The sequence below is a fragment of the Culex pipiens genome, chromosome 1, assembly GCF_016801865.2.
Source record: "Culex pipiens pallens isolate TS chromosome 1, TS_CPP_V2, whole genome shotgun sequence".
NCBI lineage: Eukaryota > Metazoa > Arthropoda > Insecta > Diptera > Culicidae > Culex > Culex pipiens.
In genome coordinates, this window is record NC_068937.1 from 15,964,119 (window position 1) to 15,983,297 (window position 19,179).

At 36.5% G+C, this 19,179-nt stretch overlaps 1 protein-coding gene across 1 annotated transcript in view; it reads left to right on the plus strand.

Annotated features, from left to right (window-relative positions):
- Positions 1-3,419: 3,419 nt before the first annotated feature.
- The window catches only part of LOC120417689 (glutaredoxin domain-containing cysteine-rich protein CG31559-like), an 82,952-nt gene continuing 67,192 nt past the window's right edge, over positions 3,420-19,179 (plus strand). Inside the window, exons 1-2 of the mRNA XM_039579825.2 lie at positions 3,420-3,564; positions 10,318-12,778. Of these exons, the coding sequence (XP_039435759.1) occupies positions 11,060-12,778 (1,719 nt within the window). The 5' untranslated portion in view covers positions 3,420-3,564; positions 10,318-11,059. The remainder of the gene's footprint in view (positions 3,565-10,317; positions 12,779-19,179) is intronic.

Consider the following 19,179-nt stretch of genomic DNA (forward strand, 5'->3'; position numbering starts at 1 on the left):
TAAAAATGAACTCAGTTAGTGAGTGGTGTTGGCGGGCAGTTTTGAGCTTATAATGGAACTCTTTAGAGGAACTCGTAAATGCATCGAGAATTTTAGTTAAAAATAATTTAAACATATTTAGTTGATTTGTTGCTTAATATTCTTCAAAAAGCCAAATAATCAAAAAAAAATAATACTTCTCCACTTTTTAATTCTTGTATAATTTAGCTAAAATAATAATACCTATTAATCAATATTTTTAAATTAAATTGGTTTTGGGACATTAAAATGACATTGAAATGATCAGAGAACGTGCATTGGAACCTGTAGAAGTTTTCCTGTTTTATGCTATTTACATATTTTAATTTTCATAGTTGTTCGTATTATATTTTTTTTTATCTGCCAATGCTGGCATGATTACATAATCGTCATTTCATGCAAATTATACAGTTTTGTTCTAAGGCATGCAAAATTCCAGAAAAAAACAAAACACCATCTTTTCCTGAAAATTTGAATTGGTTGGGTTATGGTTGGGGCAAATTGGTTTTTAACGGTTTAAGATGAATATCTCAGGATTGAAGTTTGCGTTCTTAACTCAGATTGGCCTTAATCGATGTTAGGCATTTCAATTCATAACTGTAATAATCAATCAAGCATTTTGTGATTCTTTTTGCTCAGAAATGTTAAAATTTAGGTCTAAATAAAAAAAAAACTGCTTGTTTATTCCCCTCCTCTCTTTCGACCAAGGTCAAGGCTGACGGACAAACACTTTATAACTCTTAAAACTAAATAACTCGATTTGAGCAATTTTGAAATTTTGGAACGCTCGTCTTTAACTTAAACAGCGTTGAAGTTATTTAATTTATGTTTATGATTCAAAAAATCATAACTCGGTTAAAGATTTTTTGCCCATTCTGGAAATTTCTGAAAAGTTGACATTTTATGTCCTCTAAAACATATCAAAAAATAAAAAAAATAAAAATAGTGTTTTTTTGCAAATCAAGTTTTAGTGACAAAAAGTTAAATAAAAAATCACCAATTTTTTTTTACCGTGTATCATTTTTTTTTCAATGTAGTCCATATCCATACCTACAACTTTGACGAATACACCAAATCGATCCGAAAATTCCTTCAAAAGATACAGATTTTTGAATTTACACATATCATTTTTGTATGGACAGCTGCCAAATTTGTATGGAAAATTATATGGACAAACTAATGATGCAAAATGGCTTCTTTGGGCATACCGAAGGCACCAAGAAAGTTTCAGCCGAATTAAAAAATACAAAACTTAAAATTAAAGAAAAAAGACCGATTCCGTACAGAACTGCTCAAAAGTAGTTCCTCGTATGGATGGCCCCTTAGTGAGATCCAGCTTCTGAAATGTAGGGGAGTGTGGGGAGACTTGATCCCCGGGGACACTTGCTCCCAAGCCTGTATCTCGTCAGCATGTGGATAAAAAACACTCAAAAATTATTCAAAAAAATATTTTTTATGCATGAATTGTTTGATAAACATATCAACTTTAAAACCCTTACGCATTTGACGTTAAATTTATCGTCATACTATTTTTACAATCAATTGTTTAAAAATGTGCGTTTAGGGAGACTTGATCCCTGCATTTTTACAGTCACTCGAATCAGCCTCAAGGTTAAATAATTGGGCTGGGTTTTCGTATATAGTTTCCTTTAGTATAGTTGTACATAACTTATTGCAGTGTGAACCATTTTTCAAAAATTTTGTAAACAAAAATTACCAGCTTTTGTAAACATGCTCAATTTTGGTCTAAAAAAGAAAATTTTAAGTTTTTAAGTATTTTGCATGCTATACTTGTTATATTTTGAACACAAACCGTACAGGTTTAATGCGAAAATGCTGTAACTTATAGAAAATTAAAAGTTTGGATGAATAAGAAACATTTTGCTTAAGATTTCTACAAAATGATGAAAGGGGGTCAAATTACCCCCAACATTTTGAAAATGCCGGTTTAAAATATTTTTTTAAAACGCTTGGCATAATTCGAAGAATTTTGTCTGATGAAATACCCTTATCAGCCAAACATAGTTGAATGTCCAAGCTTTCAGTTCATGCAAAAAGTTCATAGTTTTGTGAGAAATTGACAGAATTATGTGCGATACAAAAAAAGGGGATCAAGTCTCCCCACTCTTCCCTACATACACACAGAAAAATGTTTTGTAGAATCAGCCTGTTCGAGGTTTGCCTCAACAAAATGTTGTTGAATATAATCAACAAAAATGTTGCGTTGAAACAAACCTTGATTTTCTTAATTCCACAAAAGTCTTTTATTGTTTTGAAAAAATTGCTTTGACGTTTAGCGTTGATTCAACAAAAAGGATTTTCGAATCAACAAAATGTTTCGTTGATTCAAACATGCCTTATTTTTCTGCGTGTAAATATTGAGACAGGGTTGCCAGATCTTCAATGATTTGGGATCGTTGGAAAGGTTTTTGATTACCTAACTAACCATGTACAGTCCAGACTCGATTATCCGAAGGTTTGAATGGGACTTCAAATAATCGAATCACGAATAAAAACCTTTGTTTTACGTAGGTTTCTGTCAAACTTTAAATTGTTTGCATGTTTCATCACAAAATGTGCACAGTGCCCAAGGGGTTTAAATACTTCTTTTTACATACTGTATATCACGGAATTGAAATATACAATCGAATCAATCGTTTTGTATTTGGTCTCTGACCTATCTTGTTCTTTTCAAGATATCATTAGCTTAAATTAAACAATATGCATTTTTTAAGAAACATTTTTTATGGACAATCCCCCGGGTCATGAGGGATAATTTGTTATTTTCAATGGGTTTTCATGAGTTACAAAAACTTCATTATTTAGGTTCTTTGAATAAAAAATTTAAATTTAAATCATATATTAGAAATTATGTTGATTTAAAAAAAATCACAAGATTTCGTTCGTCAATTACACACAATCAATCAACGAATCATCTTCGCTGTAGACTTTACGGAGTAGGCCTGGCCTTGTAATAAAAATCTCGAGAGTAATCTACCTAGCATTGTCTAGAATGCTTTACAATGGCAGACTAGACGAAGTTTATTATGTCAGATTAGATAAGTTAGTTAATATTTTCGGTAAAAAAAAAAAACGCATTTTTAAACTTACCAGAAATTCCTATTTCCCATAATTCATCCAACCTAGCTCCCCCAACACCTTGCCACCCAACAAACCTGAAACTGAGTGATCTTCAGAGACACTCTTTTCTGCACATGTCTTGAGCTGTCTTGAGTGCACTTCTTGAACAACGCGCATCCACCGCGTTGCAGCCGAAACCCTCAACATCGCGCGCGACTTCCTCAAGCCCAAATCACTCACCTGTGCGCCACTCACCTGGGCTCCGGCGAGTTCTCCTTAGAGATCCCCGTGCGGCGCGCAGCGCCTGCTGCGGTCACTTGCCTCGTCAGTCTTGCAGTCGCAATCGTTCGCTCCGCAGTCGTGTAATCGCGCGCTCTCTCCTTCCTGTCCGTCCGCCGAATCCGGTTTTTTCCACCGAGATACCGCGGACAAGTTGCCCCGAGGGGGAACCCAACCTGCACAGTGGTAACACATAATTTCTTTGAGCGCCACCAGCCTTATCGGACGCGGAGAAGTAGGTCTTAGTGGAACTGGTGCAGAGCAGGTTCCTGGTCCGAAAGGGGACCAACAGGGTCGTTAAGTGAAGATCAACGCGTGTGTTGTTACGTCAAGGTATGCGGTTGACAGCTGCGCGACCCCGTGGGTCAAAGTGTACTGCGTTGAAGGTGCGCAACTGTCAGTCGTGAAGCGCAAGCAGGTGGAAATTCGGTCAGTGGCCAAAATAGTCGGGTGAAATTCCGGCCGCAGTGGTGCAAAACGTCAAAAAGAAGCCACGCGAGGGGGAGGGTGAATGTTGATAGCGAAAGCCGGATCAAAGGTGGAAAGGAAGAAAGGTGTCTGGCAGTCAGTGTGTGTGAATGTGAAACTCGGCGAATAAAAATAAAATTTTAAAAATCGGTTTCTCCCGAAACGACCGAATCAAGGCCACCTGCGACGAGATCGTCGGTGGATTGTAGGAGGCGGTGATAACCGAGACCTAGTGCGATCAACGGGTCCACCTCGCGAGTACTCTCTGTACTCGCCAGACAGCTGAAAGATCAAGGATTCTGTTGAACTGTTCTCGACGAGCTCTCGAGATCGTGAACTTGACTGGTTGTTTTTGCTTCTGTTACTTCTGACAGCTGCCGTTTCGGCGAAAGGAGGTTACCGAGTTCGTGTGTTCCGTTGGAGAGAACGGACAAACTCGAAGCGGCGCCGTTGAGAAGAGTTCAAGAGAACGTGATCGAGAGGTTTTGGCAACTCCAGAACTCAACGCACGTGTGCGCAGATATCCGCGTGATTATCTAAACCCAGAAAGTGAGAGATCAAGGACGGGGTGATTTGGAGTGAAGAATTGTGTTGTGTTTTTGTAAACATCGAAAAGGTTAGAAATGTGGTGACGGTAGAAGGTCACCTCAACATCAAGTGGAAGTGATCAATCAAAAAGAAGTGTGCATGAGCGTGTGGAATTGTGCGTTGTTCTAGGTCAAGTCTCCCGATCAGGCAATCGGAAGAGATTGGAAGAAGCGAGTGTGTGGTGGGATCGTGGTGAAGTGAGCTGTACACTACAGCATTGTGGTCGTCTGACATTGGCTTAGATTCTTGTGGTGTTTTTGTGGTTAAATTGCACGAGCTGAACCTTGAGCATAATTAGTTAAACTGTTTATTTGCTACATACTGAACGAATTGTTATGGGCAAGTGGCAAGATAGAGCAATCACGACGAATAACAAGCAAATGTGTTGAAGCTAAAACTTAGGTCATTTAGCCTTTTGTTTAGATTTCGTTTTCTGAAAAAAAAATCAGGCCAAATTTTCATCCAAAAGTATACAGAATGCTTTATACATGATTACAATTATGCATCCATAATTTGAAAAGAAATACTAATAATTCATCAAAATTCAAATTCTGGAAGATTCTACGTCTTGAACTGAACTGATCAAAATTTTATTTTTTTCAAAAGCTCAAAAGTGGGACATTTGATACAAAATAGAAACATTAACGTTATGCAATATATATAAAAAAATCGCGATGAAAATGCATTAAAAATTAAAATAAACATTAAATATAATTTGAATAAGTTTAATATTAAATGCACTTTGTGAGTCTTTGTCCCCGAGAATAGGAGGAAAAGAATTGAATGTAAAATGACAAACAATTTTTTCCTATAGATTTTAATTTTTGTTTTTTTTTATTCGGCTGAAGTTTTTATGGGTGCTTCCTATGAAAACAGAAAGAAGTTTGGATCAATGGTTCCTTCAAACAAGCCTCCATAAAATGTTTGCACCTGTTCATGCGAAATGACATGTAAATATTTGAACAAATCTATCATAAGGTCCTCCAACAAAGTTGCAGGTGGTGAGAAGGATAATTCAGAAAAATAGCTACATTCCTAAAAAAATATTTTTGATATTTTTTTTTTACAGAAGGTGAAATTCCATAAAATCTATGTGTTAATTTATTTTATTATTTTATGATGCTCCAAAGGAATTTTTGAACCAAAGAGAAGCATGGAAAAAACATTTCAAGCAATATATTTTGTTCAAAAAAATGATTTAAAAAAAATGAAAAAAGTACTTAAGTACAACTTAAGTGAAATCAAATTTACAATCAAAATTAAATGTATCGTATAGCCATTTGAGGGTTAGTCTAATCTAATCTAATCTAATCAGACCCTAGTGCCTTAGGTTAGATGACGCCTAGCACTCTTCTTGTCATTTATTAACATTTGCAGTGCGCCATTGCATTAGAATGCATTGAAACATCACAAGCGTTAAAGCGGCCAGGCCTACTGCGTAAAGCCGTATCGCAGAGATGATTCGTAATTGGGTTGAGTTTGAGCACTGAGTGTTCGAACAACAACACAATTCTGAATCGACAGGGGAGGAAGAAGCTTGGGGACACACCACCATACGCTCCGAGATTTTGGTTGTATTCGTTGGGAGCACCATGCTAAGAAGGTTTGGTACTCCGGGACCCTCTGGGATGGGACATTGTATTTCCACGAATGCCCTGGACACTATTTGCCGTGGTTATAGCGCCACAACTCGCTCTCTGTAACAGTATTCCTAATTCCAGTCCAAGCATACCAAGTCGCCATGCCCTAGTGGTTAGCATTTTTGCTTACCAACCCAAAGGACGGGGGATCGAACCCCGCCTCGAGCGACTTTGATTTTTCGTTCATATTTATCATTTCAAATTTTTTATGTTTTCTTAACTTTCTCGTTGGGAGCAGATGGGCATCGAACCCAGAACCATTCGCTTACAAAGCGAACACCGTAGCCAGTCAGCCACGGCCGCTCCATAGCCATTTGAGGGTTAGTCTAGGTTAAAAGAGGTTAAAAGAAGTATATTTTTGATCTTTTTTTAATGAATTTTTTTTATTCAAATTGTAGAGGAAATTTTCTACCTTTTTGATTTTTAGACAAATAGCATTGTTAAGATTAAAAATAGATCATTTTTTTCATTAGTTTTCCAGTTAGCCGAGTTAGGTTAAACCCGCTTCTATAATTATTTTTGGCAACTTTATTTTTTTCTTTTCCCAGGCAACTTTTGTTTTACGAATACTTTATTTCTCTTGTGCTATATTTTGCTTTATAATTTTTTGTTATTTTTAAGTATTCTTGATTATTTTCCTTTTTAAATGGTAGTTCTAGGACTATGCATCAAAATCTTATAATAATCTTTTGGAATTTGGCTATATTTAATAAACTTCCAGAAATTTTATTTGTTTTTTTTGTGTTTTTCACATTTTGCACGTGTCAACACATTTTCTGGAACAAAAAAATACTGCAGACTTATGTTAACATTAAAAATAGGAGATCTTAATTTTAAAACTATAGTTAAAAATACGAAAAATTTCTTTGACAAAGTCACATGAAACAAGCCAAATCACCAATCCAAAGTTTTTTTTATTTACGAGTTCTGATTTTCGATTTGATTTGAAGATTCAAAATTAGTTATAAAATGGATTTTTTACGAGTTTCGAAACCCGTCTAAAGGACCGAAGTTGGGTATTTGAGGGTTATTTTTTCTACTGGTTATCTCGGTTTTTTTTCCAAAAAGTTTTTTTTTAAACTGGAGTGACATTGATAGTCACTGGTTTTTTTTTCTAATCTCAGTCCTGAATAATGTAAATTGATTGAATTTTATAACGTTGCATCAATGTTTTATTTGAAAAAATCACAATTATTTGTTTTTATTAAAGTTCATAAATTTTTATGAAATATATAAACAAGTTGATTGAAAGTTGTTTGTATTATAGAAATTCTATTTCAATAACACACACAATCTGGTAACTTAGAAAACTGATTTTAAACGTTCTTAGTGTAAAATGTCCAATGTAAAACTTGACAACATTTGTTAAATAATACTTTCTGAGGTACGTTGAACACATTGCTACCAAGCTCACCCAGTCATGAAATGTTCTAGTAGAGCTGGCCAAAATCCTGCTAGAAAGGTGGACATTTATGCTATACTGCTGGTAGAATATCTAGCTCTGCTTGAACTCTGCTAAAATTTTGCTAGAACACCGTGACTGGACAGCACGGTTTCATACCATTCCGTTTGTATTTAATTTGCATTTTGTTGTTCTGTTGCTATTTACAAGCTACCAATGTTACCCAAGTTTACGATACATTTCACTTAGAGTATCGTCTTTTTATAAAAAAAAACAAGTCAACTAAATTTGTTTTTTTTTTACACGAGTAGCCATTACAAAAGCCTTAAAACACTTATTTTTACATAATTTTTACTAATACATATTGCAGAAATTTTCACAAAAGTTTTAAAAATGAGAGCTAATTAGCTATAACTGAGAAAAAAAAAATGTTTTCACAAATTTAAACTTTATGAGGCTGTATGTCAACACCCAAATCAACTAAGTCAAAAAAAGAAAGCGTAGAAAATTTTCTTAGCTTTTTAAAAGTATTTTTTGAAGGGGTGCTTTTCGTTCATAAAGAAAAATATTAATTTTTTTCGAAAAAAAAAAAACTTGAAATTGAACAAAACATGAAAACGGTGTATAGACTTGTGGCATTTTCCTAGTAGCCAGCAAGTTGCACATCAGTTTTTACTAGAGGTGGGCAAAAAAAGAGCGAACCGCTCAAAGAGCCGGTTCACTGAGAAGAGCGAACGAACCGTGACTCATAAAAAAAGAACCGCGGTTCTTTTTTAAACTCCGGTCTTTTGAAAGAACCGTTTCAATTTGGCATGATTTTTATTATAAATATAATTTATAGAATTTCCAAAAAATGTTGTATTAAATTTGTTTTTGAGGATTTAAAATGCAATTTCTAAAATTTCAATGCTTATAAAAATTATTCCCAGATGATAAATGATTTTATTATTATCAAATATAATCAAATATACTTTTCATTATACAACTGAGTGTACATTAAAATAATACCGGAATACAAATTTTAACATTTCAAATATCATAATTTGCCAAATATTTCTAAAAATCTACTGAATATTTGAGGGATTTTGGAAAAAAAATAATCATTTTGAATCAACTTTAGCGTTTATAGACTTAATCAACTTTAGCGTTTATAGACTTTATCTATTAAATCAGAATGTAGAGAAGAGTTCACAGAATATTTTCTCCAAATAAAATATCAGCATTTGTTCAGTTCTTGCAGAAATAAAGTTTGGATAACATTCAATTACTCGAATGATTAGTTTTGAGTAGAAATCTTAACATAGAGACCACCAAGACCTATGGTTTTCAAAGGCATGTTCTTGTTTTCAGTTTTATTTTTTATCAAATATCACCGTAATAAATAATTTTCAAAGTTTATGTCACCCCTCCCCTTCAAAATCGGTTCGAAAAATCAGGGGGCAAAACAATATATTTTTCAAAAAACTTCCAAAATTTAATGGAAATAGAAGTCTTATCAACTGAAAACAAATTGAAAAGCATTTTGGGATCGATCAAAAATATATAGAATTTTTGTGAAATTCCGTTGCACAGTAATGCAATTTTTTTTCGGCTTAAAAAAAGTTCATCAATACTTTGATATTTTGAAACTAATGATTGTAATACAACTGGGGACAACAACTGTTTAAAATGCATTTTAGAACTCTTTTTTAATTAAAATGTTTATACCATGCCTTGTTATTTAATTTTTTATTTTAGTTTTCTTGCAACTTTGGCCAGAGTTGAGGGACATAAACTTCAAAAAATATTTGGTACGGCCTAATTTATAAAAGTCCAATGCATTGCAATGTGAAATGATTTATAACATCGTACGATTCTTGAAAAAAAAACATTTTCATCCAAATTTTGAAAAAGAGCGAAAGAGCCGTTCAAAAGAGCGGCTCTTTTTAAAGAGCGAACGAAAATGAGCGGCTCCTAAAAAAGAGCGGTTTTGCCCACCTCTAGTTTTTACAATTGACTTTTTGGCTGAAAATTTTATACAATGTTTATTAGAACTGTCGTACAATAAGCTTACTGCTTGTGTTTCGGCTGCAATTTAGATTTTTGATCTAGATTTTTGAAATATTTTTTTATTTTTTTTTGTCACTTGACTTTAGTTGAAAACGCTATTTAAGTGCTAAGGTAGTAACATTAGGTGTTGTTACATTGTGTAGTCTAGTTGAAGACAAGCGGGATTTTTTTTTTACTTTTGTATCGTTGATTTTAGAATTTAGCTGTTTTAAAAAGTGTAAAAATATTTGGCATATTTTTTACGGATGCGAATTATATCTTGTAAAGTTTTTTTTGTTTATTTCGTTATTTCATTTTTAGGCTATTTTTTAAGATTTAAGGAAAGGATTTGAGGATATCTTGAATGATAGAGACAGTAACAAAATTATATTTTTTAACTAATTTTAATTTGGGAAATTCTCATATATGTGGCATGGTTAGTAAGATTAGGTTAGAGAAATTCTCATATGTTTGGCATGTTAATCGATTGCACCTAACTCCATCCAATTGGCTGATTTTAACTTTTTATACAACCTATTTTTTTTATTTTTTGATACTTCCTATTGAACTATTTATACTTGATTTAAGTTTGAAATGCTTTTAAGCTGCAATTGAACGTCAAAGTGCTGAAATGCCAACATTAAAGGCACGATGGAATTGACTGCTGTTCCCATAAATCGCCCAATAAAACTTTTTCAGGGAATAAAGTTTAAAGCTACTATTATTCAAGAAATGTTGCCAGTATAGGCATAAACCACAATAAAACACAAGAATCCAAGCCAATCTGACGCAAATCTTTCCGCAAACAAATAGGCAACTACAAACGGCTAGTGACTCAAACCAAACTAATCAACAAAAACCAACAGCATTCAGCCAAACACGGAAGTAAGAAATCGCAGAAAACCCTTACCGCAGCAACAACGAAACAGTTGAAAAAAAAATCATCAACAAAACAAAAGTGTTTCCAGCTTTGAAAAGTCCGACGGCGCGCGATCGCGCACCTTTAGCAAGCATAATCAGCAAAACAACAACAACGCCAGCAACGCCAACGTGTGTGGACTTGGTGAAGTGGCAGATAGAAAGTGAAACCTCCCTCAAGTGTATTCAATCTTATGAGAGAGGGAGAAGTCATCAACAATTCAACCAAGATCTTTTCACGCCGAGGTCGTCACCTAAACTTCTAAACAAAGTGAATGTAACCGGGGAGGTGTGCAGTGCTGACAGCTGTGCAGTGCAATCAACCAACCAAGAAGAAACGAAACGATTTAAAGTCAAGTGTGCGGCGATTTCGACAAGCGAGAAAAAGAAAATCGAATCAGCATAAATTAGCGTCGGTCGTAGCAACCCGTTGTAGCGTCGCATCATCAAGCCACTGACAGTTGGCAACAACGGTTGCTGCGCAACGTCGCAACGCAACATCGCGCCGCGATGTCACACTAGGCGTTGCATGCTCAGTAAATACCTAAATAAGCGTGTTGCCAAGTTTGGCGGGCTTTTGTTTTGAAACGCGTGTTGTTGATCCGCGAGGTTTGCGAAAGAAAACACCGAAAGAGAAATGGATTCAACGGCCTCGATGATGGCACAAACACTGCCGCACAGGCTAACCTCCATACAGATAAGCGCCGAAACAACGGTTTACGCGAGCTTGGACTCGAGTCTGGCCGCGCTGCAGAAGCGGCAGCACGTGGAGGAGGTCGATGCGGGTAGCGGTACCCATCACAGTCTCCCCCCAGCCGTTGAGTTGTTGCGCTCTACGACGGGTTCGGTCTCGGAAAAAGTGGTTTTGCCGGAGAAAGAAGAAAGAGAGTCGTCGGTTGAGGTGAGCTCACACCAAGACCAGCAAGCAGACTCGTTGGTCGTGGTAGACGCATCCAGATCATCTGGAGTTGGTGCCGTTGCCCTTGCTGTCGGCGCTGGTAGCTGCAGTTCGCTGGAGACCGTCCAGGAGAAACCATCGTCACCGGTGTTCACCGACCAGGAGTCGCACGTCGTACGCATCCAGATCGTTCAGAAGGAGGAGGGAGAGCAGGAGAAGATTAGCAGTGCGTTACAGAGCGTTACGCCCGGGACGGCAGTGATTAGTGTCAATCAGAACGTCTGCGGGGGTGTTCAGAACCAGTGCAAGGCCAAGGTTTCGATAGTGTCGTTTGGACCGCCCGAAGATCCGCGCGAGACGCCGTCGCTCAGTCCTACGCCCTCGGTCGAGATGGTTCAGAAGCAGGCGAGTCCCTCGTCGACTCCGACCTCGGACGTCAACGGCGGTGGCGGAACGTACCTGTACTACATGATGTCCTCTGGCCAGTGCTCCCCAAGTGACACGCTGGACTCGGGCACGTGCAGTGACATCGAGGTGACCCCACCCCCACTCCCCAAAAAGATGTCCAAATCGCCGCAACCTGCCGCGGCGGCTTCCCTTATGATGATAAGCTCGCCAAGCCCGGTGCCGCCGTCCGCTGTCGTCCCAGCTGATAAGCCGCTCGGATATCAGCGTCACCAGCGGGCTGGCAGTAGCAGCTACACCAGCACCAGCGACAGTGACGAGTCCGAGTCCAGTCTCAGCTGCGACTCCCTCAATTTCACCCAACTCTGCGGCAACGTAACCTCACTAACCCTGTCCCCAAACCCGCAAACCCCGGAACCACTCCCCACATCCCGTCCCCTCTCCCAAACGCCCTCAAGTGACCATCGCGATGCGGAAGGCTCCCCCCTTCCGCCAACCCCACCCCCAATGTCCTCCACCCTCGCCGCGGCCAAAAAACAGAAAATAGTCTCCATCCTGCCCGACTCCCTCCTCAAGGACATCCGCGAACGTTCCGCGTCCGGCCGCGCCGCCGCCCAAATCGCCGCCGCCGCGAGTGAAGTGACCCCGCCCCGCGAAGACATCACCACCACAACTCGATCCATCCTCATGGAAAAGATCAACAGTTTAAACAGCGTTGCCGATGGCAACACTGCCGCCAATTTGACAGCCGCCGCCAACAACAACAACAAATCGCTCAGTTTCGAAAATGACAAGTTTTACAAGTTTCACATCAACGAACACTCGAATCTGCAGGAACGGAACGTCGGCGGAGCCGCCGTCAACGGGTTCGGGAGCCCGAGCTGCGGCGGGGCCTCGTCCGTGGTGGATGATGACGAGAGCTTTGCCGGCTTTCGGGATCTGACCAGTGGGACGTCGACGATCCGGAGCAACAAGGGGACGGTGCGTGGGGTGAAGAACCGGGTGCGCAACGGGATTGCGACCTTTCTGCAGATGCAGCAGGCGAATTTGAAGGTAGGTGCAATTTTTTGCGAATTTTCGGGGTTTTGTTTTTGGGGTGGGTGATTACGCGGAAGTCGACTGACGTTAATCGGGGTGACGTTATCTATCGGGAGCCGGATTTGATATACACACGCGGGGGATTTGATTGATAACAGGCGAGTTTCACAAATACCTGTCAGTAATGAAGGTGCATTGATTTTGGGTTATTTATAAAAAAAGTGGGATTTTTTGTCAGACCAGTGTTAAAAAAAAAAACGCCTTCCTTCTTTATTTGACCGTCGATCAATAAATCTGGCAACCCTGGCAAATTAGTTATTCTCTAAAAATAACCGAATTTATATTTTTTTAGGACGCGTAGATCATGAAGTGCAGTCGAGATAATTTTTGAAATCGGCTTTTAGAATTTTGGTCAAAAAATGGGTTTACAAACAGGGTTGCCAGGTCAAAAAAGCAAAAATTTGGCCAAGTAACAAAATAAAAAAAGCTGGAGGAAATGATTTAATTCAAAAGCTTGTAAAATTCTGATGGTTTAATTAGTTTTTGGCCTAAAACAGATTGAATTTATATTATCATTAAAATAAAAATTTGCTTTTTTTCGGAATTGGCAGAAAATGAAAAATTTGTCGAAATCTTGCTGGTAAATCTTATTCTGGGTGACAAATGAAAAATCTGGCAACCAGGCAACCTTGTTTACAATCAAACCGACACCGATATCGATTTTAGCGGTAAAAAGTTATTGTTAGCTTACACACTTCGCCAAAACTAACAAAATAAGAATTGCAAATGTTCAACAATTTCTTTGAAACAAACAGAAAAAAATTGCAAGCTTCAAAAAGCGATTTGTAGATCTGCACAAGACTTAAAAAATGCTTCAAAAGATTGCAAAACTTTTGCGTTGTTTCAGAGAAATTGCCAAATTTACAAAACGTAACAGCTCAGCGTAAAAAGAGGTTTCTCTGTATTTCTACAGAGCCGAATCGACAATGGAGCACATTCATTCGAGCAGTTTGTTGCTTTTTTCTTCAATGTATTCCAGGGGTGACCAAAGTATGGCCCGCGGACACATTTTGAATAATCATGTAAAATGGCCCGTTGATCATAAGTTCCTAAAATGAAGGTTTATTTTAAACTGTTTTAAGTTCATCTTTTTTATTTTTTTGTTAATTTAGAACTGATGATTTATCTATATCTTGATTCCCATTTTACCACATGAATATATTGTTCAAAAATCTTTCTAATTTAAATAATTTTAATTAAATAAGTAAACATAAAAAAAATCATCAAATATTTTTTGGAAAATTTCTATTTATGTTTATGAAACTTTGAAATTTACCTTAGTTAGAAAACTGTGATATAAGCAAAAATTTAAATATTACATATTACTTTTGAAAGTCATAACGGACCTTTGTATGAACTGTGCCTTAAACTTACTTTGCACTCAGAAATCTTACTCCTCGGGATTCGAACTCGTGACAGTTGGATAACGAATCTGATTGCCTACCATCTCATTCAGGCAGACAAGACTTACAAATTTCAATTGAAAATTAAGTGCAGTCAGCTGAAATCAATTTTAAAGCATTTCTCTGCGTTTAGAATTATTTTAAGCATGTTCGGGTTTGTTCAAAAATAATTTGGATTTTAGCGAATTTTCGATGAACAGTACCACAAAAAGTGGTTTTACACTGAAATGTTAATTTTTGTCGAATCCTAGATTTTTGAAAATAATTATTGCAAGTTTTAACTATTTTTGCGTTGAAATGTTGAAATTCTTGCTTGGAATTACAAATTTTATACACTCATAACTGGGCATCGGCATACGAGAGGATAAAGAGCACGATTCGGTAGTAAAATGGTACTGTGTGCGGACGGAGAGGATAAATCCCGAAATTACCGAGAGTACTTTACTCATGGGTTCATCTTCAAAAAAAGTTCATCTACCAAAAAAAAAGTACCGGTACCGAGACTCGAACCCAAGACCTTCGGCATATTGAACCGTGCCTTTGCCGTATGGGCCACCATGGTTCGGTGAGTAAGTGGCGGTCATTTGTATATATAAGCCACTCAATAGGCTGAACTGTTTCAATGAACGAATGAACACGCGAGAGGACTTTACTCTCGCAAAATAGCACTTTCCTCACGTTTCTTTTTGTGAGGACTATCCCCTCGTTCTTTAACTTTGGGTGGATGTTTTTCCTCCCCTCCATTGCCAGAGTCAAGAGGCAATAACTTTTTTTTATATTTGCATCGACCCAATTGTTGAAAAATAATCGTGCAACGATTTTTCATCTGTAACACTAAATTTAAAGATAAAATTACGCCGATACATAAATTGTTTCGATTTCTTGTCGCCATTTTCAAAATTGAAAAAAATAACTAAAAAATTTCAATGAAAACACATGCACATTTAATTAAAAACCTTTTTTCAAATACCTTATAAAATTAAATCAACAAAACCAATGGAAAACTTTTATTTTCTTGTATTTTTAAATAACGAAAATGTTAAAAAATAACAGAAATTACTTAAAACTATAAGTGAAAGATATTGTTCAGTCTTTTAAATGAAAATAACGTAATTAAATTATTCATATAACTATTTTTTATTTGGTCCGCAAGCTCATTTAAGATTGAAATTTTTCCCTATTTTAGAAGGCAACAAAATCTATAGTTTTTTTTTCAGTTATGCTTTTCCTTCATAAAGTATTTTTAAATTGCTTAAAAAATACTTTTTAAAATATCCAAATGTGCCCACAACGTGAAAACGGTACACCTTATTTAAAATAGGTCGTTTTCGATCGGAAATTTGAGTTTAAAAGTTTTTGTTTGACTATATTATTGATTGTTTTTGCCAAAAAAAAAACCACACAAAGTTTATTTAAGAATCTGTATCCGGTACCAGATATCAGAATTACTTATCTCGAGCGCATAAGCTGCATTTTTTTATTTTTTTTTATTTTGTTAATTCAACTTTTAATACCTCGCTCCGCAAAAAAAAAAAAAAAAATATCAACTTTTAATAATAAAAAGTCAAGAAAAAACATGGATTTTTCCGTGTGCATTGTTTCTGAAAAGTTCTTAACATAAGCCTCACACTTTTCCGAAGACACCAAATTGATCAGAAATTCCCTTCTCAAGATACAGATTTTGGAATATTCGAATGCCAATTTTGTAATTGTATAGAAAAAATAATCAATATAAAATATAAAAATATTCTGCAAAATGGATTCTTTTGATATTGATAATGCATTGAAAAAAAAAGTCATTTGAGTAAAATAAACATAAATTAAAATCTATTTAAGAAAACGTAGAGAAATAATCGATTGTCAGTTTAGATTTTCTTAACAACACCATTATCACAAGTTGGTGTTTGATTCCTGGTAACTATGCCCAAGTTTCATCAAATTAGCACCATTTTCCAGCAAAGTTATAATTAACCGTAACCATAACAACAGCAAATTGAGCTCGTTGGAACGCCTCACCACACAAAGACCCTAATGACCCTAAACAGTATAGGAAAACGCACCACATTTCTGGGTTACTCGATTTCAATTCAATTTCAAAACAATCGCAAAGAGAAGAAAGAAAAGGAAAACCTGTGTGCAAAATTAGATTTCCTCTATCGACGAGACCCTATCTTCTGGCAAGGTGGGGGCATGTGGGCCACAACAAATAACCAATCCATCAAAATTACAACGGAAAAGCCTCTGCTAAATTGCTTCCAATCGATCGAAACGGACAGCAATCGAACTGAAATTAGCAGCAGTAGCTGGGTCTAATCATAACGATCCGCTGCGGCGGCGGCGGAACTTTACCCTTAATTCGATCCGACCACGTGGAGTCGAACAACCAGGTGAAGAAGGTACACTTTGTTGGCAGAAAGTTGGCTTGTTTGTAGTTGGTTGTGTTGAGGGAATTGTAGGAATTGAAGCAAAGTTCTTCACTTTGCATGCAATCTTTTATGCAAGTTTTGTAACTTGTGTGAAATTGTGGTTGGTAGGACTTTTATCCTTATTGAAATGACCAGGCCTACTGCGTTGCGTAAACCGCAAAGCGAATTCTGTGAATGGAACTCATTTCACAGAATCCGCAAGGAAGGTAGAACGCGTGGACATACCGTGTCAAACGCCAAATTAAGCAGTTAATAACAGTTACATGTTTTAATATAAAAACATTTTTTTTTATTATAAAAAATCTAGTTTTTTTTAAGAAGCAAAAGTACCACCAACAAACAAAAACTAGATCGCAATGTGTGGAAATCTTCTCTTTTAGCAAGTTGCCCAAAAATCAACGCTCTCTCAAATCAACATCAATCAAACTTTAAAACAGACAGATTTCCACCCACCTCCTCCCCCTTAACCACATCACTTACCCCTCCCAAAAAAGCTCATTTCTCAAAAAGTTCCACCAAGTCACGGCCGGCCGGGGCCAATTTCGGCAGCAGTCGGTTTGTGGATTGCAGCAGCAGCTAAATTCCGTCGAAATCGGACGAAAAGCGCGTAGCCAAAAAGTTGACCCACATGACGATACCCCTTCGAAATCGTTGTTTTTAATTTTTTTATTTTTTTCGGGTGGAAAAGCTCCATGGGTGGTTGCGCACTGATCTCGCGTCGAGAAATAAACAGTTTTTTTTCTCGACTTTGGCTGATAAACAGACTTGAGGTGGATTTGAGCCGAGCCGGCAGCAGCAGTTTGGTCGGTATTAACAACAAATATGATGAACGACGAAAATCGATCGGTTTTGGAAGGGTTTTTTTTTTCTCTCGGTGGATGTATTGGATTAACGGCAATTTGAGGCAGAAATTGGTTGTGTCGGAAAAAATGATAAATGGAAAGTTGCACAGGTTGGTTGAGGGATTAATTTGATATCGAAATCAATTTTCTGTAGCAAAAAAATCGATTAAAAGTTTTTTTTCTGCTAATTATTATTTTTAGCTATTTCTTTCAAATCAAGCAACATTTGTTCTTCTATAGATCCACCTTTTTGTTTTGTGTTAATTTATTTTTAAATCATGAATTCAGGTCACGGTCGAATGGACAAATGGTTGAAAGTGACAAAAAAAAAAAATTGAAGAAAAAATCTTCGCATAGTAAGCTATTTAAATATTGTATATTAATTTTTACTCATCACATATTTTGTGATTTTTTCCATTCTTTCAAGCAATATTCTGTTTCAAGTTTGATGGGATCTTTTTTGTTATATTCAAACTCATATTATGATTCTTTCAAATTAATTCATTCTTGTTTCAACAATATTCTTATGAGTTTTTAATAGTTTAATTTTTTTAGACCACAGATCGGAAAAAGATGTGAAACTTACGGAAAAAAATATTTTCGTAAATTCATTGATACTTGCAAAGAATAAAAATTTACAAAAATGAGTTTTTTTCTTTATATTATCTATTTTGATTGATTTAAAAAATTTGAAAATAATTTTTTTAACGGAGTTGAGAAAATGTTATTTTTGATATTTAAAATCTGATCAATGCAAAGTGGTCCAGGTCGCATAATTTAGTGGAACAAGGATTTTTCAAAAATGGTTCAACTATTGACGCTTTCTTTAAATTTGGTCGTAGAAGGCATAGATTGCGAGATAAAATTTTGGTGTCTTCGACAAAGTTGCTTGTATTAGCAAGCCAACTTTCTAGAAGACAAAAAATCCCAAAAATGTTCCTGAAAAGTTATATTTTCAAAATCACCCTAATCCTGAACCACCCTAATTTTCAACCAAATCAAAAGTTGCCCCTCTCCATTTGCTACAACTCTTCTGAAGACACCAAAACTTCACCATTTTCCGGAATAACAATTTTTCGATATATACCACTGCGAAAAGGTCGGATTAACAATGTCCAAAAAAGCAAGTTTTTGAGAATTTTTTCAGCCTTTCGAATATTTTGTCGAATGTTAACAACGATGGACACTATTTTTACAAATTAAAAAATGTTTTTGCCTTCCTCACTGAGTTAAGGCTATAATCCTGCTCGAAAATTGAACTTTTGAAAAACAGCTCGTAGACCTATATTCATGTATACCTATCGACTCAGAATCGAAAACTGAACAAATGTATGTGTGTGTGTATGTGTGTGTGTGTATCTATGTATGTATGCAAAATTCTTGCCAAGTTTTCTCAGCACTGGCTGGACCGATTTTGATAAAACCGGTTGCATTCGACTTGGTTTAGGGTCCCATACATCGCTATTGAATTGTTTGAAGTTGCGATAAGTAGTTCAAAAGTTATGTATAAAAATGTATTTTCACATATATCCGGATCTCACTTATATGCATGAAAACTATGTCCGGATCCACCATCCGACCCATCATTGGTTAAGTATCAAAAAACCTTTCCAACGAGTCCAAAACATTGAAGATCTGGCAACCCTGTCTCGAGATATGGCCACTTAAGTAATATTAATGTACTT